Raw genomic sequence first — 27,400 nt, forward strand, 5'->3', positions numbered from 1 at the left:
AGTGCATAAAAATACCTTTAATTTGAAGTATGCTATGTTGCAAAAATCCTTTTACGAAGGCGGCCTTTGGTCGCGCTTAGGGATTATAACCCTTACTACTCAGAATTCTCCTTTCTGTGTTGCCAGTTAAAAGGGGCAGAACTTCTTTCTGCGTAGGCGGCCTTCGGCCGCAATTAGGGATTATAACCCTCCCGAAGAAGAATTCTTCTTTCTGTGCTGCCAAGGAAGAGGGCTGAACACTTTTGCGTAGAACACCTTTCTGCGTAGGCGGCCTTCGGCCGCACTTACGAGATTATAACCCTCACGAAGTAGAATTCTCCTTTCTGTGCTGCCGAAGAAGAGGGGCTGAACACCTTTTTGCGTAGGCCGCACTTAGGGAATATAACCCTCACGAAATAAAATTCTCCTTTCTTTGCTGCCAAAGAAGAAAGGCTGAAAACCTTTTGCGGAGAACACCTTTTAGCGTAGGCGGCCTTGGGCCGCACTTAGGGATTATAACCCTAAAGAAGTAGAATTCTCCTTTCTGTGCTGCCGAAGAAGAGGGGCTGAACACCTTTTTGCGTAGGCGTCTTTCGGCCGCACTTAGGGAATATAACCCTCACGAAATAAAATTCTCCTTTCTGTGCTGCCGAAGAAGAGAGGCTGAACACCTTTTGCGGAGAACACGTTTTAGCGTAGGCGGCCTTCGCCGCACTTAGGGTTTATAACCCTCACGAAGTAGAATTCTCCTTTCTGTGTTGCCGAAGAAGAGGGGCTGAACCCCTTTTACAGAGAACACATTTCTGCGTAAGCGGGCTTCGCCCGCGCTTATGGATTATAACCGTCACGAATTATAATTCTCCTTTCTGTGTTGCCGAAGAAGACAGGCTGAGCACCTTTTGCAGAGAACACGGGAAATGTTTAGCTGTTTGTACAACGATTTAGGGTCGGGGGCGGAGGGGGAGGATGCGTGGCCCTCCAAACCCCCCTAAACGAAAGAGGATGGACGCCGCTTTATGAAAAGTCAGTGATGTAGCCTTGGGAAAGGATGAGGTAACTAGAATTCCCTTTCCGTGTGGTAAACCTGGGGCTACCGCCCCAGTGATGTCGTATGTTTGACAGCTCAGCTCCACCATTTAATTTGCATATAAAATTTAAAAATTAAACAATTTTTTTTAATAATAATTTACTTTAATAATTAATAACTATTTGCACGGAAAGGTAGTAATTCTTAACTACTCCCCCTTTTAAATCTGAACCGTCCACGGTTTAGCAGCTCTAGCGGTTCTTTCTCTCCTATACATCAAAAGATAAATTCATTTATGCAATCCTGGACTTGGCTATGATTGGCTTGACTATAGTAGGCTTTAGTAACTATAACCATATAAAATAACAATTATAATCCATTTTCATAAGTTACAAACGAAAAAATATTAAAATTAATGTAAATAAAACATGTAAATAATCAAAATTGGTATTTTAATATTTTAAACCAAATTCCATATATATATTTAAACCAAATTATATCCATGAGTTTCAACTACATGCATATATTGGTATTTATCTGAGATTGCTTTTGTGAATTTTTTTTCCATTAATTAAAACAGTAGTACCTAAATCCTTTTCAACAAACCTTTTCCACAAATACTTTATCAAATTTGTTCCCTAGGCGCTTATTCCTTCTAACAAAAACTCTACCCCCAGGTTCATACGTTTTCATTTTTATATTATTAGGCCTGAGAAATAAATAAATCACTCCAGATTTTTTCTTTTTTTTAATGAAAAAATTGAAACAAGTTCAAACTTTAACAGGGGAAAATAAAAAATAACGGTTTTTTGTAATTTTTTTATTTTGTATGAATTCCCGTTCCTTTGCAAAAAAACTAAGCTGCGCATGAAGAAAATCGATGGATATATAAGAAATAAATGAGTGGTAAAATGAAAAGTTTTTTGTATGAAATATTAACAGAAAAGAGAGTTACTCAGATGTGCATGGCGTATGAGTAACATTCTTTCGTGCTCATTTTTCATACAAAAAATCTTTGCGCGTTTTTATTTGACCTCACTTCGTTATTTATCCATGGCTTTTCTTCATTAGTAGCTTGATTTACACAGAATCTGTTATTTTACAATTCTTCTCCTGTTAAAGTTTAATCATTTTATTTATTTTTTCATCGAAAAAACAAAAAAACGGGAATTATTAATTTATTTTTCAGGAAATATCAGACCTATCGAAAAGTGATGTACATAGGGATTATTGAGAATTTTGTTAGCTTTCATTTTCGGTAATTGGCATTAAGATTGTTTAATTAGTTCGTAAGATATACGTAGTTAAGTGGGGTAGGTACCTTAAATGTGCACTAAAGCATAAAGGCAGCAAAGCAAAACATAAGTACATATATGATATGTGCATACATACATATTCTCATATACATACACGCAAAGCTTACCGACTTCACTTAGGTTCTTGAAACTTATTATGCATATTTCGTAGATGTCAGGGTATTGTGCCGTGAAATTTATTTCATTAAAGTTAAATAGTTTGTTTTTATATGGTATAAAATTTATGGGAAAATATGATTAATTGATTAGAGTTGATCCGGTTTTAGCCAAAGTTTTTTTTTTCAGAGGAGGAAGCATCGAAAGCCGTAACCCGGTCAGTGTGGAACTTTAATCGCACTAAACCTACTTCCGTCCTGTACCGTATCCTCCCTGGCACTACCATTAAGTACTGCGCCTGGAGGCGGTGTGAGCACTAGGCTCAACGTCTGTTACTGTCTTGTTTAGTCTTGGTGCAGTGAGTTGAAAGTTGCACCTACTTGACCCCCTTGGAGTTGTCAGGTCCGCTAACCCCCACCCACCTTCCCTTCAGAGACTGGCATGAACGCCAACTATTGCATACTAAATCAATACTGCTGCTTTGTATGACTGAGCAGCGCGTTGACTTAATAGTATCGATACCTAAAAGAAATCAGTGGATGACTGAACACCAGCGCAAAGCGTGCTGTCTTGCAAATACAGCCACCACAAGTGAACCATACTTATAACAGCTCATACTGATATTGCCTTCCGCAAACCAGTGATCCGAATTCTCATTGACGAAACTAGCAAACGCGGCATTTGAACGGTTGCCGAAAGCATGAGAGCTCATTTGGACGGTTGGCGAAGGCAAGACGCTGCAGTTCATTTGTTGCAGAAGTCGTTTGACTTGTTGCTGAAAGTCATCTGACTTGTTGCTGAAAGCCATTTGACTTGTTGCTGAAAGCACGACGAATGTAGTAAAGGGTTATTTATCGTATCGTATGTATGTATGTATTTATAGCGCGTCTACCTTTCAATTGCTTTACTCACTGCTGGCGCCAAGAGCGTGTTGGCAGGCTAGTTGTGAGGAATGTGCATAAGTACGTATTTATGTATGTAAATATCAATGCTTCATTTTAAACAAGCAAATGTCGTTGATTTGTTTTTGAACTACAGTATTATGACTTCGGCAACCCATCAAACATGCATTCAGCAACAAATCATAGGCGGCGTTATGAGCTGTTATAAGTATCGTTCACTTGTGGTGGCTGTATTTGCAAGCACTGCACGCTTTCCGCTGGTGTTCGTTCATGCCCCGTTTTTAATGTGAGTAGGCTTAAAGTCACAAAAGCAGCATCGTTTGCCAATCTCTGCTTCCCTTATGTCGAGGTCACATGCGTACGTATACATACCTTGCCACAGGTCAAGTTCGTAGAACATTGCGGCGCTTGTTTTCTTCCTCACGTATCAGCCTATGTATCTTCGCAATTATGTTGCAGACCGCGGTCCACGCACTCTCGGAGAGGTGAGCATAGTGTCCACGATATTTTGCGGAAGCACGTCGTGTTTCTCAGATCCGCTAGTTCTATTCTAAGGGTATTGAAACGCGGGCAGTTGAAGACCACGCATCTTCTGCTACGTTACATATTGGGCAAGGCGGCGAGTTGTCGTGTCCAAATCGGTACAGGTAGCTTCGATATACGCAGTGGCCTGCGTCAACTGGAAATTTACTTATCCATGCGTATGATTCACCCATTTTACGAGGTTTGGAATCAGGGTGGACGTCCATCTTCCTTTGGTGTTCCTGTCCCATTTCTCTTGCCATTTTCGAACGGATACGGCTCTTTCTTCTTTATTAGAAGCGGCTTCAGTATCTGTTTCTGTACTGCTCTCCCTTCGCATTGAGATACGCGCGGATTCTTCAGCCTGAATCGAAATCGGTACCATACCAGCAACCACCATTGCCGCTACCGCTGATGTCGTCTTGTACGCAGAAACAACTCTGAATGCGCGCAGTCTCTGTAGAGCACTGTAGTGTTTCCGGTGCGCTTTGACTTTCAAAGAGTGGAGGTAATCACTCCCGTAAGTACACTCCGTGTGCTGCTCCTTGGTCCACCGATATTTGGGAGCATTCTGCTAAGAGCACTGAAAGAAGCTATTTCTACCTTCTTGCGGCTGCTTATAAAAACCGCTTCTGTCTTCTCCTCGGCTAGAGAAAGTGCCATCTTTTTTGCCAGGCGATTATGGTGGCGATACCTTTGTTCTCTGCTTGCTTTTTGTGTTTCGCTACGACCACCAATGCTATGTTGCACGTCCGGGTTCTGTAAAACTCGCACATGAGGCCAAAAATCGAACATGCGAAACAATTAATTTTGACACTTGATATGTGTAAGGGATACCCTACAGGTATGTGAATGACATTTCAATTAATTTTTTTCAGCACCCTAAGAAAAAGGTTCTTATGAGCAGTATATTTCGGCTTTGATTTTTTGTTATTACATTAGAGAAGCTTATGTGGTATTGCGATAAATGGTAGTTTAATGACTTTGTACAGATTACCACTGACTGGATCAATTTCAAATCATGCAGGCAGTCCGATTGTATATCGAGAATTAACTTCAGATTAAAATATGTTTTTCTGCTTGAAAAATAAATGAACACGTATTTTTTTTAAATTTCCATAGCATTACTTTTCCTTTTTTTACGAATTTTTTAAGATTTTGTCAAAAAAACATAATTTTGTGACAACTTTTTTTAAACCTTGTAGTTTCCTTAATTTTTAAGCTATTTGGCTGGTTCAAAGGTTATTGTACCCCATTTTTGCGTATTTTTAAAATTGGTCAATAAAAGTTAAAAATATTGATAAATGATAACAATAACACAATTTTATGAAAAAACAAAAAAAACTTTTTTTCTCAAAAAGGCCACCTTTTTTTCTTCAAATTTACAGGGTTTGTAGGTATCCATGTGTACTACTTACCATAAAAATTTCGTTCGGTATTTTTTCGTTTCTTGGGAGAAAACTAATTTTTTCTTTACATAGAACCTCCTAAATGCTACAATTTTTAAAATTTCTAGTTATTCCTTGAATAAGTTTTTTAAATTTTTTACACTTCTATTAATGTATCTTTAAAATTAAAGAATTTTAATAAATAGCAAAAATACATACGTTTTTTGAAGAAACAAACAAAAATGTTTACTCAAGAAAGACACGTTTTTTCTCAAAATGTTTAGGATTAATGCTTATTCCTACAAATTTTCCATACAATTTTCGTTTGGTGTTTTGATAAATAGCGGTAGTACTTATTTGTTTTTCATAAAGTTCCAAATAATTTAACTTCCAATTTAATTATAAGTGATATGCTTGACCTTTTCTTGTCTGCCAAACGAATAGACCAGAATTTATATCCACATACCCTTTATTTTCACAGGTAACAACTTGGTTGGGGATTTGCCGGAAGGAATGTAGTAGAACAATGCCGATAAGTATATTCCCCAGGTATATGCACTCTGAGGATTGACTTTAACCAAACCAATGTCGTCAGCTTTAATAAATTGTTTGGTTAGGATTACTTCCTTCTTGCGATGGCTGATGCGTGTTGTTCGGTCCGTGTCCCATTCCAAAAAGAAAAAAGAATATTTTTCTAGCCTCGTGGTATGTGACCACCGATTCTTTTGTCGTATGTCAGTGTGGGCGTTTTCATAGTGGCCATGTCAATTCGTGTCTATGCCGATATGATGGTTCGTGTCTTGAATAACTATTGGTGACGTACATTCATCTGGCAAGTCCCCCCCATTTTGAAGTTTAGTTTTGACAGTTTTGTTATGTTTACATTTCTCATAATCGTTCTTATGTCTATTATTTGGCCAATAAAAATAATAGATCATAAGCTTCCAATATAGCAAGGCTTAAAAATGAAATAGAAAATAATTTATTTCTTATAATAATAATAATAATAATAATATATTGGCGCTTACACATATGTTAGTGTTTGGCCGAGCTTCTCCTCCGATTTATGGCGTGCGCCTTGATGTTGTCACACAAAGCGGGGCCCTACAGTTTTACGCCGACTCCGAACGGCGATTGTATTTTTATGAGAAGCTGTTTTTCATGGCAGAAATGCACTCCTTGGTTTGCCATTGCCTGCCGAGGGGCGACCGCTGTTAAGAAAAACACTTTTCTACTTTTTTTGCGATGTTGCTTTGACCTGGGCTTGAGCCCAGGCCCTGCGGAGTGGAAGAGCGCACTGCTTACCGCTACACCACTGCGGCCGCCAACTTCAACTTAACATATTTTGAAAATATTACAGCAGATGAAAAACAAAATTTTTATAACAGTGTTCTCTACAAAAATAATAACGCTAAATTAGAATTTAATAATGCAGGGACCGACACCCCTTCTGCAACTCTTTCGTTTTCGGATTTTGCTACGAATCGTAGAAATAGTATGCTGCAATCCGAATCGTATTTTCGAACTTTCGAAATTCGTAACAATGGCATGCCTAAAAACGAACGAGTAAGCTTTTTTGCGTACTTTTGTACGAAAACAATTCTGTGTCGGAGACGAAATAAGAGATGTAAATCGATGTGTGTTTGCAAGAAATATTGGTGGTGTTCATTTAAACAGATAAATTTGCCTTTCGCATATACGTATATTTTTATCCACTGCTTTATATAAACGAGCAAAAAATAATATTTGTTGCAACTTATCGAAAAACTTGGGCCCGGTTTAGTTAATGTACAACGATTTTCGTTTGTTGTGTCCAAACGCATAAACGGTTGTTGTGTCCAAACTTTAACATACACGTGTAATCAAAGGATTCACATTTTATTTACGATAAATGTTTCAAATTTCCTACCACTAGCTTATTAATAAACTCGGTTTGCACTATGCACTTTTTTGCAAATTTCGACGTGGGTTCTGCGCAAAAATACTGTGGACGGCGTAGCCGGAGTGATATGCACAAGAAATGTTGTATACCTTTGACATGCGGAAACCCCACTTCCCCGCAACACAGAAGGAGAATTCTACTTAGTAAGGGTTATAATCCCTAAGCGCGGCCGAAGGCAGAAGTAAGCGCAACAGGTGTTGGACCTAACAAAGTGCATGTTTTCAATGGCTTGGAAGAAGCTGTTATTGCATTAATTGGATTGAGAACCAGAGCTTCAGTCATAGGAGGAGTTCTGGCTTGTGGTTCAACAATTCAACCAGAAGCTGACAGAGATGTGCCCATGGGTACTATGCCCGACAGCTTGGCATACCTTTGTGAATCCATTGCCATAGCGCCCGCTTACTCTGCTGCTATAATCACAAATACATCAGAATCCAAGAATGATAGAATACAAGATTGCGCCGATCAGAGAGGATTTTTGAGAATAACTTTTGTGTGACGTCACACTGGTGCAATTGCGAGAGAGAAATGCCAAAACGTGAGCAAGAATGGAAGAAGAAGAAAAAATGATGCAAAGGAAAACGTAAACAAGTTGCACCAGTGTGACGTCATGCAAACAACGATTCTGTCAAATTCGTTAAGAGAAAAATACCGGTACCGAGATCGGCGCAACCTTTGTATTCTCTCAATCGTGATCAGAATCCATAATTTTCCTCAAAATATGTAAAATTAACCAATTTTACAATAAACAAGCACATGATGAGTGTTTTTTTAATTCCTTTCCACTTTGTTTTCCTTCATTCAGCTATCTTCGAAAAACAACTGATAGCTGGCAATGCTACACATGTTTCCGCAAGGGTTGCAGCATGAGGATTTTCCGTTTTTCGTAGCGTAGCTACGAATTACAAATTACGAAAATTCGGGTTCTAGAATTAGGGGGCGAATCAGAAATTTTAATAATTGAAACGTTGGTAGGACACTGAAACCAAAATGCTTTTAGACAAAAAGAGTATAAATGAATTAGAAACACGTTGGAAATGGATAGCTGGAACTACGGACCATGGCGATTTTGTAAAAATTAATGACAAATCAGACGAATTAATTTCAAACAATAACAAGCAGTTTACAACTTATTCAGAAATTTTTAAAATTACCACAGAGCTGACTGATGCAGTACAAAATATTAAACGTGACACATTTGGTAGAAAAGTAAAGAAAAAACGAAATCAGTTTATTTTGCATGAGCTTCAAAATATTATAAATACCATAACTTTTGGAAAAATCGGAATTTTAAACCCAACCTTTTTACATTTTGACGAATTAAAAAATATCCCATACGATCAGCATGGTAAAATGACAATTACAACTTAATGGACATTTCAGAGTTTAAAATTATACAAAAGAATAACATAATTGTACTTTACATTAAATATCCAAAAATGAAATTAACTTGTAAATATTACTAAACAAGAGCTGTAGCTCAATTAGACGGTAAACTTTTAGTTGACGCAAAAATTACATATAGTGAAGACAAATTTTATAATGTTCAGAATTGTAAAACCGAAATAACGAATACATATTGTAAAATAGTTAAATAAAAGTCATGTTTGTCAGGAATTTTAAATATAAATCAAGGAAAATGTAAAAAAGAGAACGGAACAATCAAATCGAAATATTAAAAAAAGGAGCAATATTATTTTCAGCAATAAACAATGTCGAAAACAGAACATTAAATGGAACTTAATTATATTTGAAAACCAAACGACCATAAACAATATCTTATATGAAAATACAAAAGCCAAAATTTGGAACTATTTTAAATATAACTATGTAAATGCTTTGAAATTTTAGAGTAGTTTTATAAAATCGAAAAATAAAAAATTAGACTAGAAAATATAAACATTTTAGGCGAAGAAAATAAAAACACTGAAATTTACACGTTGTTTTGGTATTTTGTTACTATTTTATGCATAATTTTAACAATTTATGTTTGTACAAAATTAAAGACATCACATAAAATTACCAAACAGGATGAAAATGTGCAACAAGAAAAGAATATCAAAATATTTATAATAAAAAATTAACAGAAAACAACCCAGAATCGGGGACAATACATCTTAGAGTGGGGGGAGTTAACAGCAGACCACACATAACGGTTTAAATACAAATTGTAAACAATAAAGTTCAAATACATAAGCATATTCTCACACTCAGTTTTTAATTAAACTCATAACGCAACAACTTCTGGAATCTAATATCAAACTAAATGCCACCCAAAGTTAACGTAAACAAATTGAACTAAAATCTAGAGCTGGAAAACTATCGATGGCACTATCGATAGTATCGATGGTTTTTGACATCGAAAACATCGATGGTTTTGTAAGCACTATCGATAGTTTCCACTCATACATACATTAAGGGTACTCATCAAACCTTATAAATGCATTTTAAACCGTATAAACTCTATCTCTATAATTGTGTAAACCTTATAAATGAACTGTCAAAATTTGTATGGAAACTCGTTTACGCATTTCTGATAAATTTCTTCAGCGATTTCACTGAATAAACTTGATAAACTGAAGCCAATGCAACTCTGTCGCAACTCTAGCTATGTTTTCTTGGGCAATAATCGGGAACCGCATAAAAATTTTGCACGCAAATTCAACAACAACAATATGATCCTGATAGAGATCTGGTTCAATTATTATCCGTTCTGTTTGTTTTGTTTCACCGATAATTTGGCCGCACAGTTTGGTAGCAGTGACAAATGAATGCATACACAAACAGATATTCTGTCATTGTTTCTTTAAAATTGCTTCAAATAAATCGCCTTTATGTTATATGTGCATTTATTTAAATAGATATTATCTCGTAAATATAATTTTTTCCCATTTAATGAGTTAGTTTCTATAATTTCTTTATCCTCGTGCTAGTAATATAAAGTTAGTGATACTGAGCTCGATAACCAAAGAAAACACGTCTATTGTCGCAAGTGTAAACGAAAAGAGAGTGTGTGTCGTTCATGTAACAGAGTGCGTACACTTATAAGATTATCTGCTTGATAAAGTTATCGGTTTAGATGAATACCACTATTATTCAGTAACATACACATTTCAGAGCGCAGATGCTGCTTGAAGCCAAAAATCGTTGAACTTTTGTTCCTTAACAAAAGTATGGACATATTTTTGCAAATCTGGAGGATGGTTCCGTGCGCAGAAGGGGAAAACTTTTGACTGCCATTCACCTGTAAGTGGCCAGAAGCGATTCTTGTGCGTACGGTTCAAATCGCAGCTCACAACGTCCGGATATTTATATCCACGTATCCTATGGGTAGCAACCAAACACCCGTTTGGGAGCGAGCTAAAGTGAGAAGGTGTAAAACTTCGCGTGCGCTGTGCTTGGGTCCCGCCACGCTAAAACCCCGCCCAATGAAAAATTCCCACAAGCCTCGGATGAGACCCCCTTTTTCTGATGACGACCACGACAAACGTATAAAGGACTATGATTTGAGTGTATGCACCTGGAATATCCGGACCCTTAATGGAGAAGGTGCCTCTGCCCGGCTGGTTGATGTCCTCGGGAAGACAAAGGCTGACATCACCGCCATCCAAGAAATGCGATGGACGGGGCAAGGAAAAGTAAGTGTGAAGCCTTGCAAGGTCTACTACAGTTGCCACGTAAAGGAGCGCAAATTCGGTGTTGGATTCGTGGTAGGAGAGAGACTCCGTCGCCGAGTACTGGCGTTCACCCTCGGTGGACGAACGTCTAGCCACAATCCGCATCAAAGCTAGATTCTTCAACATCTCGCTCATCTGCGCCCATGCCCCGACGGAAGAGAAGGAAGAGGCGTCCAAGGATCCCTTCTATGAGCGCTTGGAACATACATATGAGCGCTGCCCCCGACACGATGTCAAAATCGTGCTCGGAGATTTTAATGCCAAGGTGGGCAAGGAAGGGATCTTTGGCGCCACTGCCGGAAAATTCAGCCTCCACGACGAAACGTCCTATAACGGACTGAGGCTGATCGACTTCGCCGGGGCCCGAAACATGGTAATATGTAGTACTAAGTTCCAGTATAAGAACATCCATCAAGCTACATGGCTACAATGCAAGGAAAGCTTAACGTCGAAAAGCTGCAATCACAACAGACGCCCAATTTATTCGCCACTTGACTCACACACCTGCTCTCTGAGGGCACTCTTCAACAATCCGACATACGCGAGCAGTGGAACCACATTTCCCGATCATTAAGTACCGCCGCCAAAAAAGTAGTTGGATTTCAGCGAGCCCGAAAGAACAACTGGTACGATGAGGAATGTCAAGAAGCTGCAGAGAAAAAAGACGCCGCCTATAGGGCCACGCTGCGATCGGGCGCAACGCGAGCCATGTGGGACCGTTATAGGGAACTGAAGAAGGAAGTGAGACGTATTTGCCGCAATAAGAAGAGAGAGGCAGAAATACGTGAGTACGAAAAGCTTGAGATGCTGGCCGATAGGAAGAACGCCCGAAAATTGTACCAGAGGGCTAGGCGACTTACGGAAGGTTTCAAGACCGGAACGAACTCCTGTAAGAACAACAATGGCGACCTAGTGACCGATGTCCAGAATGTACTTAAATTATGGAGGGAACACTTTTACAACCTACTGAATGGAAGCAGCGCTGAAAGTAGTGGAGAAGACGAACCCGAGTCCCCAGTCGATGATGAAGGAGTAGCTGTCCCACCGCCTGACTATGACCTGGTACGAATAGCGATTACGCGGCTGAAAAACAACAAAGCTGCTGGAGCTGACGGCCTGGCAGCCGAGCTATTCAAGTACGGCGGCGAGGAGCTGATGAACGCATGCCCGACGACTGGAATTTAAGTGTGCTCTGCCCAATCCACAAGAAAGGCGACCCCGCTATTCGCGCCAACTACCGCGGAATCAGCCTTCTAAGCATAGGTTATAAGGTCTTATCGAGTGTATTGTGCGAAAGACTGAAGCCCACCGTCAACAAACTGATTGGACCTTATCAGTGTGGCTTTAGGCCTGGAAAATCCACCATAGATCAGGTATTCACAATATGCCAAATCTTGGAAAAGACCCGCGAGAATAGGATCCACACACAACATCTATTTGTCGATTTCAAAGCCGCTACCGACAGCACGAAGAGAAGTTGCCTTTATTCCGCGATGTCTGAATTTCGTATCCCCGCGAAACTAATACGGCTGTGTAAAATTACGTTGAGCAATACCACCAGCTCTGTCAGAATAGGGAACGATCTCTCCGAGCCGTTTGATACCAAACGAGGTTTCAGACAAGGGGACTCCCTTTCGTGTGATTTCTTTAATCTGATGTTGGAGAAGATAATAAGAGCCGCAGAACTGAACCGCTCAGGCACAATACTTTACAAGAGCGTACAATTGTTGGCGTATGCCGACGACATCGATATTATCGGTAAAAACAAGTGCTACGTCTGTCCTGCCTTCTCGGGATTGGATAGAGAAGCAAAGCGAATGGGTCTGGTGGTGAACGAGGACAAAACGAAGTATCTCCTGTCATCACACAAACAGTCAGAGCATACGCGTCTCGGCACCCATGTCACTGTTGACAGTTACAAGTTTGAAAAAGTAGACGACCTCGTTTATTTGGGAACCAGCATTAACACCAATAATAATGTCAGCCTTGAAATCCAACGGAGAATCGCTCTTGCCAACAAGTGCTACTTTGGGGTAAGTAGGCAATTGCCTGTGCTGGTGTATGGCGCGGAGGCATGGACAATGAAAGCATCTGATGAGGCGGCTCTTGGAGTTTTCGAGAGAAAGAGTTGGTGAGTATCGCAGACGATTTAACGATGAGCTGTATGAGCTTTACAACGATATAGACATAGTACAGCGAATTAAAATTCAGCTTCTTCGCTGGCTTGGCCATGTCGTTCGAATGGACAGAAACGGTCCGGCTCTGAAAATATTCAACGCGGCCCGCGATGCTGGTAACAGAGGAAGGGGAAGGCCTCCTCTGCGTTGGAAAGACCAGGTGGAGAAGGACTTGGCTTCACTTGGCATTTCCAATTGGCGTCAGTTAGCGGCCAAAATCGCTTAGGCGGTTACAGCGCCAATAAAGAAGAAGAGTTCTCATTTCAATAAAAGTTGTTATGTTTAATATTTCGACTTTTTTAATCAAAACTATCGATAGTAATATCGATAGTGTCGACATTTTCGATAGTATCGATACTATCGATAGCTGTGACTATCGATTATCGAATGCCACGACCATCGATAGTTTTCCAGCTCTACTAAAATCACGTATGGCTAAAATTCTGACAGCAGCATTTTTGCATTCTTAATTAAATTCTTTGTAATAGAAGACCAAACCAAAATACAAACCCCACACAGCGGCATAATAAATAGCCACATAACTGCATTCCAATAGCTCATAACGCATAAAGTGCAACGATGTCTTTTCCTTTCCTTCTGTAAACTTTTGATTTAATTAAAAATTAAGGACAATATAACAGGAAGATCAAAATTTTATATTATCATTTCGAAGTTATGTATGTCTAAATGAAATGTAATAAAATAAAGTAAATAAATAGAAAAGTAGAAAAAAAATTTTGTTTTTCTTATTGATATTTTATGTCCAAAAGTAGTTAGTTATAAGTTAGTTGACATTAAATGCAGCCCTTGACACCCTTGACTATTTAGCGGCCATCGCCATAGGTATATAGTTAGCTTTTCTCAAAGAAAATATACAGACAATAGTGATTCCTAGTTCCTTCCTAATAAACTTCCAGTTATAGTTATAGTTAGATACATTTCCCATATGGGTATTTCTAAAATACTTCATAAAGGGTGAACACACCAAAACTGCGACACTTTGGGAAGCTTATAACTTACCCAATACGAATTCAATATTTTGAAATTCAAATACCATAAGCTGACCATGACCTTAGTTGGACGTAGAAGAAATTTCATTTGAATTTGATTCCTAGTTGAGTTAAAAATGGCAACCGAGTTAGAAACGAGACAAACCATTTTGCACGAGTTTATAAATGATCTGGCCTTAAGTACACGTAAAATTGCTAACAAATTAAAGATTGCACTATTCGACAGTTTGCAGGGTTTTAATCGGTACAAATAAGGCCTGGCAGTTAGAGAAATCCGGGGAGCGGGGGTTAGCATGGTCAAAGTAATAAAAACAGTGATCGGAAGGTCCTCAGTGCGTTTTCGCGAGATCCGAAGATTATGTTGCAAAATCCGTACGGAGATCGCAGTTTTTCGTACAAAAGGTAAAGCGGAAAGCTTCATTGAGATGTTCTACAGCTCAAACAGCGCCAGACCGAGGCGCAAAGTAGAATGTTACAGCGAAATCCCGCATTCGGAAGTTGTATGAATTCTAAATTAAAAAATACAACTGCATTGTTATGGACTACGAACCCTACTGCTATAAAAATTTAAAATATATTGCAGGTCAAGATTTTTATACTGGTGCAAGTCGTCAAGACGCCCCTGAAAGTTGTAAGCTGAAAATGAAGTCCAAATTTTCCAAAAAACCACATCCTTTGGCAAGCTATTTGTTCCTGTGGCCGTAAGAGCAGCCTTTTTTCCCATCCGGGACAATGAATGATCAAGTTTATCGGGATGAGTGCCTCAAAAGGCGTCTTCTGTCATTTATCAACAGATAAGGAGTAGGCCACTATTCTAAGCGGACATGGCAACCTGCCACTATGCCAAGGACACATTGCCGTGGTATAATGCAAATAACATCAATTTTGTACCTCACGACTGCAATCCACCCAATAGCCCAGAGCCACGTCTTATTGGGGAATATTAGTCAATTGTCAAAGGAATCTTGAAGAAAACAGGTGAAACAGTGAAAAATATTGAAGAGTGGAAAACAAAGCAGTTGTGCGCATCGCGTGAAGTCGATGATGCAGTCGTGCAGAACATGATGGCGCGTGTGCGATGAAAATACCGATCACTTGCATATGGAGCAAATAATAACTAATATTTTAACATTTTAATAACATCTAAACTTCTAAGTTATATAATACAAAAAAAAATAATTTCAAAGCCTTCTAGTTTGTTTCTGGTAGTAATTTCTAAGTGTCGCAGTTTTGGTGCGTTGACCCTTTAGAATGAAGCCATATCGTAACAGGGACGGTTCAGGAAATTAAATAAACAAACAAAATTTGGGGGTCTCATGTTTCCTTCAAGCCGTATGTATTTCGAGCTCCAACCGCGAGAATAACGTAAGCAAATTTTGTTCAAAATGAAACTTTGTTGCACAAATGCTCTTAGAGCATCTCGAGCATTTTCAAGGTTAGGGCTCGATATGTAGACTTACTCCGATGCTCTGAAAAATTGGAAAATAGGAGATTTTTTTCCTGAGCAAGCCAAAACTTATTTACACATGAAGCTGTGTGGTATTTTGTATGTTGGCCGAAGACAATAAAGCACGCTAGTCGTTTCTCTTCTGTGCTAATTGAAGCTGAATGGAAATGCCAACTGAGCCAAGTCCTCTAACTGGTAAATCACTTGTTTAATATATCGACACACTGGTGGTGGGGAATGTACTTTAAATGTGCTAGCAATATAGAAGTATTACATATATGCACTGAACCTATTCCATTGGAGATTTAAAATATACTTTTATTATCATTCCTTTTGAAAAAAAAACCAAAAAACACGATGCACTTACAAAAACAACTTGGGTATAATCTAGTAGGTGCATTAAACAGTTAAAGCTGGGGGTCCACTCTGTATTGCGATTCGAAAATCAATGCGATTCGAAAGGCGACACTGACTACTTAATACAAATTCATAGTGCTAAGTATTTGACCCCGAATGATTTGCTTTTCGAATCGCAACGTTGAGTAAACCCGCTGAAATCATGTTGAACATATTCGGCTGATTGGCTCTGTACGTTCAAAGCACAGTTGTTAATACATACATACATATATATTACTTAGCCTCAATACTTGCAAGATATTTAGCATTAGCTAAGTGCATTTTAGTTCGTAAACGAAAACAGACATCGTTGCAGCACTCAACATTAATACATACATTTTTACCAAATAAGTAACAGCAAGGCCATCGAGGCGAATGATTAATTTCACATAAAACCAGCTTGGATACACATGTGCCTACATACATACATATGTATACAGACCAGGGATGTTACGAATATTTGCATTTTTATTCGTTATGCGAATGATTCGCATCATTTTACACATTCGTATCAAATGATACGAATATTTTGCGAATGCGAATGTGTACATGAGCAGAGCGCGCAGTTAACGACCACTAACCACACAATCACAGCGTAACGCACTTACAGTATTGGCCATATCTATAGCACCCCCATTTCAAAGTAATATTGTTTGCCACTTATGTTTAATTATTAATTTTTAAGAATTTTCAATTAAAATACAGTTCATTATCTAACAAAATCCATATAAACCCAAGTTTTAAACTTTGTAAAAGACTACAAAATAATGCAACAAGTTTTCACCCAAATATCAAACTTTTTTCTCAGAAGTGTTAGAACTTTTTCGAGTACGCAGTTTTATAGCCCATTAAATTTTAGTCCAACAATGTGCAAGTTTCAAGTGGCTAAAAATTACCGTTGATTTTTTAGAATTTTTTTGTCGCATTTGCTTCCATATAACGAACAAACACAATTTATTTTTGTATGGAAGAAACCCGCAACACCTTCGGCGAAAAAAATTCTAAAAAATCAACGGTGATTTTTAGCCATTTGAAACTTGCACATTGTTAGACTAAAATTGAATAGGCTATAAAACAGTGTAATCAAAAAAGTTCTAACACTTCCGAGAAAAAAGTTTGAAATTTTAGTGAAAGTTTGTTGAATTTTTCTGCAGTTTTCTACAAAGTTTTAAACTTGGGTTTATATGGGTTTTGTTAGAGAATGAACTGTGTTTTAATTGAAAATTCTTAAAAATAAATAAATAAACATGGGTGGGAAACAATATCACTTTGAAATGGGGCTGCTATTGTATTGGCAAATACTGTACATATGTTAAAGGTTGTTTCAATTAAACGTTTTGTATTTTAAGCTTAGTTTCCAGCTCTTAAGAAAACGGTGAAAAAAAACTGGCATTATCTCGTGCGTGTGACCAAGGAATTTTGATATCTGATATTTCACAAACTGTTGCCTCACTCTTTCCGCAAGAAATAATAGAACGGGCACATATTTCTGTTGCTAACATGGGTTGCCTTGTACTCTTTTTTCACAAAAAAACTTTAGAAAACTGTAGTAGAAAGCGTAGAAAATTTCTTAAGAACTGCGTACAGCCTATAGGAAATTTGAAACAAGAAAATTTCTTATAGGCTAACCTAATATTCGCGGCTTGCGTTTTGGTACGCACGCCGTCGAGTTTGTTTTTTTACGTCACCCGAAATTGGCTTGCATGCGTTTGCATTTGATTTCATAGAGCGAAACGTCAAATCAAAATGTCACGCAGAACAAAAATTGGAAATTGAGTTAGTTCCATACGCATTTCTTGTGCGTTATTTTATATGGAGTTTTTGCTTTTCTTGAGAGCTGGATACTAAGCTTTACAGGCAAAACAACCCCTGTACGCTGCTGCATGTCGTAGAAAATAGAAATATGTAGATTTAATTGGGGCCTTCAAATGTGTTCGCATTTTTTGATAACGTTTGCACTTTATCCTCTTTGTGATGACCTGTAAAATATTTCAGTGCTATTCATATTTTACGTAGTTGTATTAATAGTTACATATTTTAGTTAATTTTTGTACTTTATTCGTCGAAAGTGAGTGCAGCCTCTAAGAAATCTCCTCATGGGATAAAAGGCAGCAAAATTATTTTTTCCGAAATGTAATATGCTCCTTTTGAACTTTGACTACTAGATTAAAACAATGTATAGGTGAAGCACTGGTTCAATGTTCTAATAACACTGGATCACAAATTTCAGTTCGGTTTTTGTTCTCCAGACGCCACTATCCAATTACTATGTACACTCTAAAAAGTGCATGTAAAACTACTACTGAAAAGTGTTTACTTTTCAACCAGAATCTGTTCAAGTATACGCACAAGATGTTCAAGATTTGATTTTGAACATGAGTTGTTTAAAATATACACATGAAATGTATAAAATTACAAACATTTTAAAAGTAAAAATATATTTTTTACAAATAATAAATACTAAATGCCAGGGTGCACGCAGGAATATATTTTTAGGGGGAAAGAGTTTATACTTCTAAATATATATCATCACAAAATTCGCTCTTTAAAATACATTTATGCAAGTTTTATGTACAGAATGAAATAAAAGAAAATAAACTTTTTAAAGTTTCATAAATTGCATTTTATTTACATAAAATTTACAAAGAACTCAGACATTTTCAACCGGCTTCAAAAAAGGGGAGGTTATGAATTCTTCGGAGTATTTTTACTTCTTTTATTTATTCCACCGCATAACTTTGCACTGCGTGAACCGATTTTTTTACCGGAAAGATAATACCTTAAAGGTCGTCCCGTAATTTAGTTTAGATCCGATCATTAAATCATGAAAAAACAAGTAAGAGCAGCGCTGTCTTCGGCTATGCCGAAGGCTTCATACCTTTCATGAACATCTACAAATTTTACTTTGACAGATTACTGCTTTTGAATACATCTGCATACATCGATAGAGGAGTTCCATACCTATATAAAAAATCGCATCTGAACAATCAGAGGTATTGAAGATATACCTTATATTAGCACCAATCTAAGTGATTTTCACTGCTATGTGATCGGTATGTAAACCGGTAACACAATTTATTGGGTTTAGTTTCCTACATAAAGAAGATATATCGCAAAAACTGGTATCTGAACAATCAGTGCTATAGGAGATAAAGCTTATACAGCATAGATTTTGACGATTTTCACAGTAGACTTTGTATTATTATTTATAAAATATCTTACGAAATTTATCGCTTTTAGCTATTCAAATAAAGAAGTTTTACAGTAAAATCCCATATCTGAACAATCAGATGTATGGAAGATATATGTTGTAGTCATCCGATCCTTGTTATTTTCACTGTAAGTATTCTGTTAATAATGAGTGAAAATGGTGCGAAATTTCATGTTCGTAGCTGCATAAATGGAGGAGTTATGATAAAAGACCTCATATCTGAACAATCAGTTGTATGGGGGCTGCAGGTTATAGTGACCCGATCTTTATTATTTTCGAGGTAAGTCTTCTGTTGATAATGAGTGAAAACAGCGCGAAATTTCATGGTCCTAGCTACATAAATGGATGAATTATAACGAAAAATCTCATATCTGAACAATCAGTTGTATGGGAGCTATAGGTTATAGTTACCCGATCTTTTTAATTTTCGCGGTAAGTTTTCTGTAGATAATTATTGAAAACAGTGCGGAATTTCATGTTCCTAGCTATATAAATGGAGGAGTTATAACGCAAAATTTTATATCTGAACAATCCGTTGTATGGGAGCTATAGGTTATAGTGACCCGATCTTTGTAATTTTCACTATAAGTATTCTGTTGATAATGGGTGCAAGTATTGCAAAATTTCATGTTCGTAGCTGCATAAATGGCGAAGTTATAATGAAAAATCTTATATCTGAACAATCAGTTGTATGGGAGCTATATGTTATAGTGGTCCGATTCTTCCGGTTCCGACAAATGATTAATACATTATAAAAATACACCCACCTACCAAATTTCATCCGGATACCTCGAAAACTGAGAGACTAGATTGCATACAAACAGACAGACAGACGGACAGACGGACAGACGGACAGACGGACATGGCTAAATCAACTCAGCTCGACGTTCTGATCATATAAGTATACATTTTCATGGGTCTATCTCTTTTTGTTCTGGTACTTACAAACATCGGACCAAAGTTATAATACCATTTCATGCTCATGAAAGGTATAATTAACGGTTAAAGATGCACTCAACTTTCAAAAGTAATACAAAATTTTACAAAAGATTTTAATATAAATAAATTAAATCATTTCACGAAATTTTTACACTTTTTTATTCATTTTCGTCGATTTCTGGTTTCTCATTTTTTAATACTTCGAATAACGAAAATTTAGCTGAACTTGTATTTTTATCATGTAGCTCATTTTGGTGGAACGAATTCCAAGTTAGCAAATTAAATCTTCGAATGCTTGTTAAGTACATATCAGTGGTAAACTTTTTTAGGCTGTAAAGTGTAAAAGGCAACTGTAAGTGAGCATGCATTGCATATTTTTAGGACAATGTTTTCATTCGCAGTTAAACTTTAAAGAGCTCTCAAGAAAAAAGAAAAATTCTTACAAAATGACGCACCCGAAATGGGAAAGAATTTTTTTTCTATCAAAATTTCTTAAATCATGATAAACTTAACCCCAAAACCCACCCCTTGTGTGCGCTACGTGACAAATTTGATATGTAAATTTTGCACACACTAGGAGAGGAAACTGGTTACCTCTCTTTATATGCGTAAATTTAAACGAAAATTTTTTAGAGGAAATTTTAAACATTTTATGTGTAAACTATGAAAATATGAACATTTATCAAAAAACCAATTTGAAATTTGTTCTACGCCACACATATGATAAGTAAAAGTAAGCAAGTAGTGTGTAAATTTGCATTCATTAAGAGAGGAAACTGGTTACCTATCTTAATATGCGCAAATTTAAACAAAAATTTTTTTAGAGTTTAGATTTGCTCGGAGATTCCAAAAATAGAGTAATTTTTTTTCTATGGATATGTTTTCGAGATATTTGCAATTTACCGGTATTCAGCTTAAAACAAAAAGTGGTTCCACTTAATCACGTATATCTACGAACCAATTCAACAATCTTAAAATGAGATACGTCAAGTGAAAGCTAATAAAATTCTCCATAAACTATTTATACATCGCTTTCCGATAGGACTGATAGTTTCTGACAAATCAATTAATTGACTCCACAAAATTATACACACTAAAGAACCGCAATATCTTTACGACAGACTTCAATTCCTACATCCGCCGAGGTCTTCACTTCTAGTTCACACTAAGTATCGGACTCTTGTGTCCGAGCATCAGTTCTTTTTTAACTCTATACGTCTTTGGAACTCTCTTCCTATTAGATTAAGACTTATAAAAAATGCACTGCTTTTCAAAAAAGAGTTAACCAACTACTATAATAACAGTGAATATATTTAACCTTTTGTTTCTTTTCTTTTCTTTTTTCTTCTTCTTTTCTTCTTCTTTTTCATTGCACTTAAACAAAAAGATTTATTGTAATATATTTGTTGTAATATGAAATTATGTAATACCCCTGCAAACCAAAGTTCCCGAAATCTTAAGAAAATCGTTAGGAGTATCTCATTTCTGTAACGATTTTTTTACGAATTTTCAAAGAAAATTATATGAAGTGGTTGACACGAACTCGTAAAGAAATTTCTGTACGAAAAATAAAGAAAATTCTGGAAAAATTCTGAAAGATATTCTTCACATAGCACCATTATTTTCGTTGCTTCATAGATTTTCTTCCGAAATTTCGTAAAAGAATGGAAGTGTGCGTAATTTATTTCATTTTAGAAAATTCGGCAAAAAATCGAATTAAATCTTAAAGAATTCTTTAAAATTTCTTTACAATGCAGAATACTCTGAAAAAATGGTTTGCAGGGACAAAATTTTAAAATTTTCCGTTTTTATACGTATTTTATATCTATTAATTCAATGTTATCTCAATGTGACTAACACTATAAAATAATTTCCTTAATTGTTGTGTTAGGATGAATCGATAAATAAATAAACAAATAAACAAAATAAAATCATTCCAGTTTTTTTTTTTAATGAAAAAATTAAAAAATCAAACTATAACAGAAGAAAAATTAAAGATTACAAAAAAATCAAGTTACTAATGAAGAAAATCTATGGATAAATGAGGAAGTAATGAGTGGTCAGATGAAAATGCGCAAAAAATTTTTGTATGAAATATGAGTAGAAAAGAGTGTTACTCAGGTGTACGTGGCGTATGAGTAACATTCTTTCCTGCTCATTTTTCATACAAAAAATCTTTGCGTATTTTCATTTGACCACTCATTATATCTTTATTTATCCCTCGATTTTCTTCACTTAACTTGATTTTTTGTAACAGAACAGGCTTTAGCACAAATGCTAAATTTTGGCACAGAACCTGATATTTTTTTAATTTTCTTCTGTTAAAGTTAGATTTTTTTTCATTTTTTCATTAAAAAATAAATTCAAACTGGAATGATTAACTAATTTGTCAGACTATCAGTCCTATCGGAAAGTGATGTATATATGGAGAATTTCATTAGCTTTCATTTGCCGTATTTCATATTAAGATTGTTAAATTGGTTCGTACGATATACGTGATTAAGTGGAACCAATTTTTGTTTTAAGCTGAATAACGGTAAAAAAATATCTCGAAAACCTATCCATAGAATTAAAATTTAACTAGATTTTCAGAATCAGCGAGTAATTCTATATAGGATTTGGATAGTGGCATCCATTGAACATTTTTGCTGTAAACCAGCGTAATTTATATAACGATGACTTAAGTTGATTATATATAGCCTTTTTAACGTTATTCCTAACATTCGAATTCGCATTCGTATTCGCGAATGTGAAAAATTTGACATTCAAAACATTCCTAGCACATACATATATGTATGTATATGTATTTATATCAAGGATATTGTTGATACTTGCTCTTACTACTACGTTATTTGGTTAAAAATATATAAATATATGCAGATACATACACCCATATATGTAATACTTCTATATTGGCAGTAAGCTAACTTCTCTATGTGTAAGCATTCCGAAATCAAAGCGAGACAGTCTAGTACCGTTTTTGTCAATGTATTGTGTACTTGAGTGCCGTTTTTGTATATGTGTTGTGTACATGTTTATTTATAAACGTGTGTGTTCCTTTTCTTTCGTACGTGTTTATTGATATATCTGTACCGTAGTGTTTTCGGACGGTACTAGCTCTTACGCCAATATAGGAGTATTACATATATGCATACACCCCGCGACAAAAGGTAGCACGTCAACATTTTTACCAGTCTTGACTACTTTTCTATTATAGCAGTTTATCTAACAAATACCATATAAATGTAAATTTCAGACTTTGTACAAAAATTATAAAAATTCCACAAACTTTTAATCCCAATTCCATGCATTTTAATTTTAATTTCTAAAATTATTTTCGGTATGCCGTTTTATAGCTTATTAAATTCTAGTATAATAAAGTGCAAGTCTTAATTTGCTAAAAAATCGCGTTGATTTTTGATAATTTTTTTTGCTGACGGTGTTATGCACTCTTTTCCATATAAAAAATTACTTTGAATGGAAGAAAATGCGTGATACCGTCAGCAATTAGGGTGAAAATTTCCGAAATTTTTATAATTTTTGTTCCAAGTTTGAAATCTGAATTTATATGGTGTTTGTTGAATAGCTAGCTAGACTTTTATAAAAAAATAATAAACATTAAACAAACAAAAGACAAATATCCAAAACTGGTCAAAATATCGCACTCCTATTATTTCGTGGACAACTGTAGGTATGTATTTGTTTCAGCGAATGACAACCTGTCAATGTTAAAGAGATTTGTATAGTTTAATAAATATTTAAGGAAAGAGTGAGATTTATTTTTATTTCACAAAATAACATTCAAGCGCTTAAGTTTTATTTATTAGCACTGTTGCCAACTTAGTGCTTCTCGCACTAAATTTAGTGCTTTTCTTAATTCAACACGCGAAAATTTTTGAGTGTGGTGCTTGGTGCGTTTTTTGGTGTTGCCGCGACGTCATGAAAAAATGTATCGTAAAAGAAACAAAAAATTAATCAAATGTATCAAAAATTTTTTATTTAAGGAACAAAGTATCAAGTCAGAAAAAACTTAAAAAATGCTATTTGGTTTCATACCTTTGCTTTCTAATATTGTCAATAACCGAAAAATCATGTAATTCACATTCATACACGTACATATGTATGTTTGTATATGAAGAAAGATATTTTACATATTGTGACAATCTATCGAGAAAGAGATTATTGTTTTTGATCTTGTATATAGACGAACAAAAATATTATTTTAGATAACTTGAATGCAAATATATGTACATACTTAAAACTATTAGCTGTCGGTCATTTACGTTAATTATCAAATTATGTGATCGTTCCACGTTAAACGCGTTGGAAATTCTGTCAAAAACCTGAGACTGCCTTCAGTGTCGACTTTATTTTTACTATAAATACGCCCCATCATATTCTTAACAGTTTGTAATGAAATTCTATTTCTCTTTTCATATTGGACCAATTTTAAATCGCTCTGCAGCTGCAGAGATATTTATGAGGCAAGTAAAGTAAATTAGAAATGAATGAAGTCAGCTCTTTATGCATAGTTAATTTAAAGCATTTTTCTTTAAGCTTATTTGACCCCAAAACGTTTCAATATTTTCGATCAAAATTTAAAAGCTGCCATTGCATACATACATAAATATTTTCTCTTTAACATGTATCAAAATTTGTACTACGCGAAAAATTTAAGTATCTCGCGAAATGAGCGAACACAAACACGTATAACTTTTGAAGTATATGGAACAAAACGGCAACACTGATAGTGAGTACCAGGGATGGAAAAGTAGGTACAATTTTACCTTTTTCCGACGTTTGATGACTTAAAGGTACATTAGGTACAGCCACTAGATTTTAGGTACAATCATCTTGTGATCAGATGCATTTTTAGTTTTTTTCCTTTTTCCTTTACCGTGCTAATATATTTACTTGTAGGCACGGGAGAAGCTTCGCTTTCATCTTGAAGAATAAACAATTCTAAAGAAAAGTGGTCAAAAGGAAGAATTTAAAAGTCATATTATGTATTATCTTAAACATCTTACATTGCATTTAGAGCAGCTACTACGAAAAATTAACACTTTACTTAGCTATCCTCAAATTCGTAATTTTTTTCTATTAATTTTAACGCTTACTTTCACTAAGTCAAATTCAATGGCACTTGCGGTCAAATAAGTGAAAACAAATTGTCAAATGAGACTAAAAAATGGCTTTTGATTGATTTAGATCATAACAGGCATTCAGGCGTGTACATGCGCTGTTAAAGTGGCTATTTGTAAGTTTTTGGCCCATAATATCATCGGTAAAAGTAGGGATAAAGGAAAGAAAGTTGTGTCAAAATATGTCAAAAAATTTTGTTGTCAAAATATGACATAATGAAAACCATCGATGCATGTTTTGCATCCCTACATACAGTCCAGTGTCTGGGATGTCTTTAAATTTCATATTTTCTTTAGATGAGAACTATAGCTATTTGACCCATATTCGCTTTTTGATTTCTGGAAATATATTTAAAATGCTTTCGAAGTTACTTACGCCAATTTGATTATTTTCTAGCAGACTTTTCCTGTTGTTTTATAAAAAGCTGGATAAAGAAGTATACTCAAACTAAAACAAAACTACTCAAAATTAAACAAAAACAACGCTTCTTCGATTCCCATTAGACTATAGTCTATAGATATAGGCTCAGTTAAAAAAAAAACCTAATCATGTTTAAAGTACATCCATCTTTGTATTCATGTTTTAAATAAAATTTATAAAAAAACTACAAATGAATGATGTAAATTTTTTTAGGTACAATCTGTCTCATTTAGGTACCTTTATTTTATGATATTAGGTACAATCTGAAATTTCCATTTTTCATCCCTGGTGGGAATATCTGATGAAACACAGTGAGTATTCGAATGTCTGCTATTGTCGCAGAGCAAAATATTGGCCTTTTGATAAATGGAAGCAAAAGAGTTAGAAAAAATTTCATGTAAATATTAATGTTTTACTATGTTTTTTTTTAATAATTTATTGAAAATAACGAATAATTAGATTTTTCCGTAACTACTTAATAAATAAAAATCATTCTTATATTTATTTGTTTCAGACTTCAGATAAAAACATGTATGCATATGTACATATCGCTTATTTACTTTAATACTGTCATAACTCAAAAAACCAAAAACTCGAGAAAAAAGGCTTTAAAGTTTTGAATTTATATATACTCCCATAGTAAAAATTAATACATATTTTGTTCCAGTGAGCTACTGGTAATCGGCACAGCCACGAAATTTTTACACGGCCATTTCCAAATTTTTATTTTTTTGAATTATGACACTGTTGAAGTAAATGAGTGAAATGTATGTGCATCAGATGTGTCAAATAAAATGAATGCATTTTTTCGGTGATGTATGAGAGTCTTACAGACACAACCCGTTTCTTCAAATAAATAAATAAATATGAAAATTTCGTTGTCGGTCACACAAAAATTATTGTGGCAAAATTTAAAACTGAATGGACTAGAAGGTTGTTTTTTATTTGTTATATTTAACTGTGTATTAAAAAAAGTGATTTTTTAAATGTACTTACATCTTCCGCGTCCTTTGCAACGTTTTTACACGATCACCTTGTACTTCAGATATTATTCAGCTAGTAATGAACTAGACACTTGTTGCATGCAATGCTAAACGAAAAACCCGTAGATTGAGAGTTAGGGTTCACACGGGTAAACAATAATCAATAATTTGGAAATCCCAAATTCTTACATTTTGTTTGCCTGCTTCATGGTAGGAGAGCCCATCAAACTAAACCGAGTAGAATAGGGGTCCCAGAGGCCATAGATATATTTGGTGACTTCATGCATGAGGGAACACGAAATGGGTCTGATGCCTCGCCTAAGGCCAGTCAGGGTAAAAAAAAAAACAGTTAAAAAAATTGTTTTTTGGGGAGTCGAGTATGTCAGGAGTCCCGTATTCTGATTGTTCCTCGAGACAGGGAGGGATTGGGCAATACGAATAGGTAGTGCTGCAAGGCCCCCTGTTTAGCCGATCAGTTGCTGCAGCGAGATAAGCGACGCCCCGCCTCTAGGATCCGAGTATCATCGAGGTCCTCAAAAAACCAATGCTCATCTGATCAAATTCTGTGTAAGAAAAACCAGTGCTGCATTTTCCAAACAGTGGTGGACATGCTGCAGCGTTTGAAAGTCGTCCTTGTCCAGCCATTATACACTTTTGACCTCGCAAAAATTGAATTATCGAAATTTGCTGGATCTTATGCCCTAGGGGGGAACAGTCTCCGTGTAAATGGCAAGTGGCGACCAGCGATTTCGCATGTCCGAATTTTGTTTTTGTTTTCGAAAAAATGGTTTTCATTGAATAACTTACGTGTGTCAAGTTAGCACTA

At 35.9% G+C, this 27,400-nt stretch overlaps 1 protein-coding gene across 1 annotated transcript in view; it reads left to right on the forward strand.

Annotated features, from left to right (window-relative positions):
• Nucleotides 1-27,400, forward strand: part of LOC118734142 (myosin regulatory light chain sqh) — a gene marked incomplete at its 3' end in the record, with an annotated part of 125,729 nt that overhangs the window by 46,778 nt on the left and 51,551 nt on the right. Inside the window, 1 exon segment of the mRNA XM_036463851.1 lies at nucleotides 24,495-24,513. Coding sequence (XP_036319744.1) covers nucleotides 24,509-24,513 — 5 coding nt within the window.

Source organism: Rhagoletis pomonella, unplaced genomic scaffold (assembly GCF_013731165.1).
Source record: "Rhagoletis pomonella isolate Grant_MI unplaced genomic scaffold, Rhpom_1.0 Rhpom_scaffold_00002, whole genome shotgun sequence".
Taxonomy (NCBI): Eukaryota; Metazoa; Arthropoda; class Insecta; order Diptera; family Tephritidae; genus Rhagoletis; species Rhagoletis pomonella.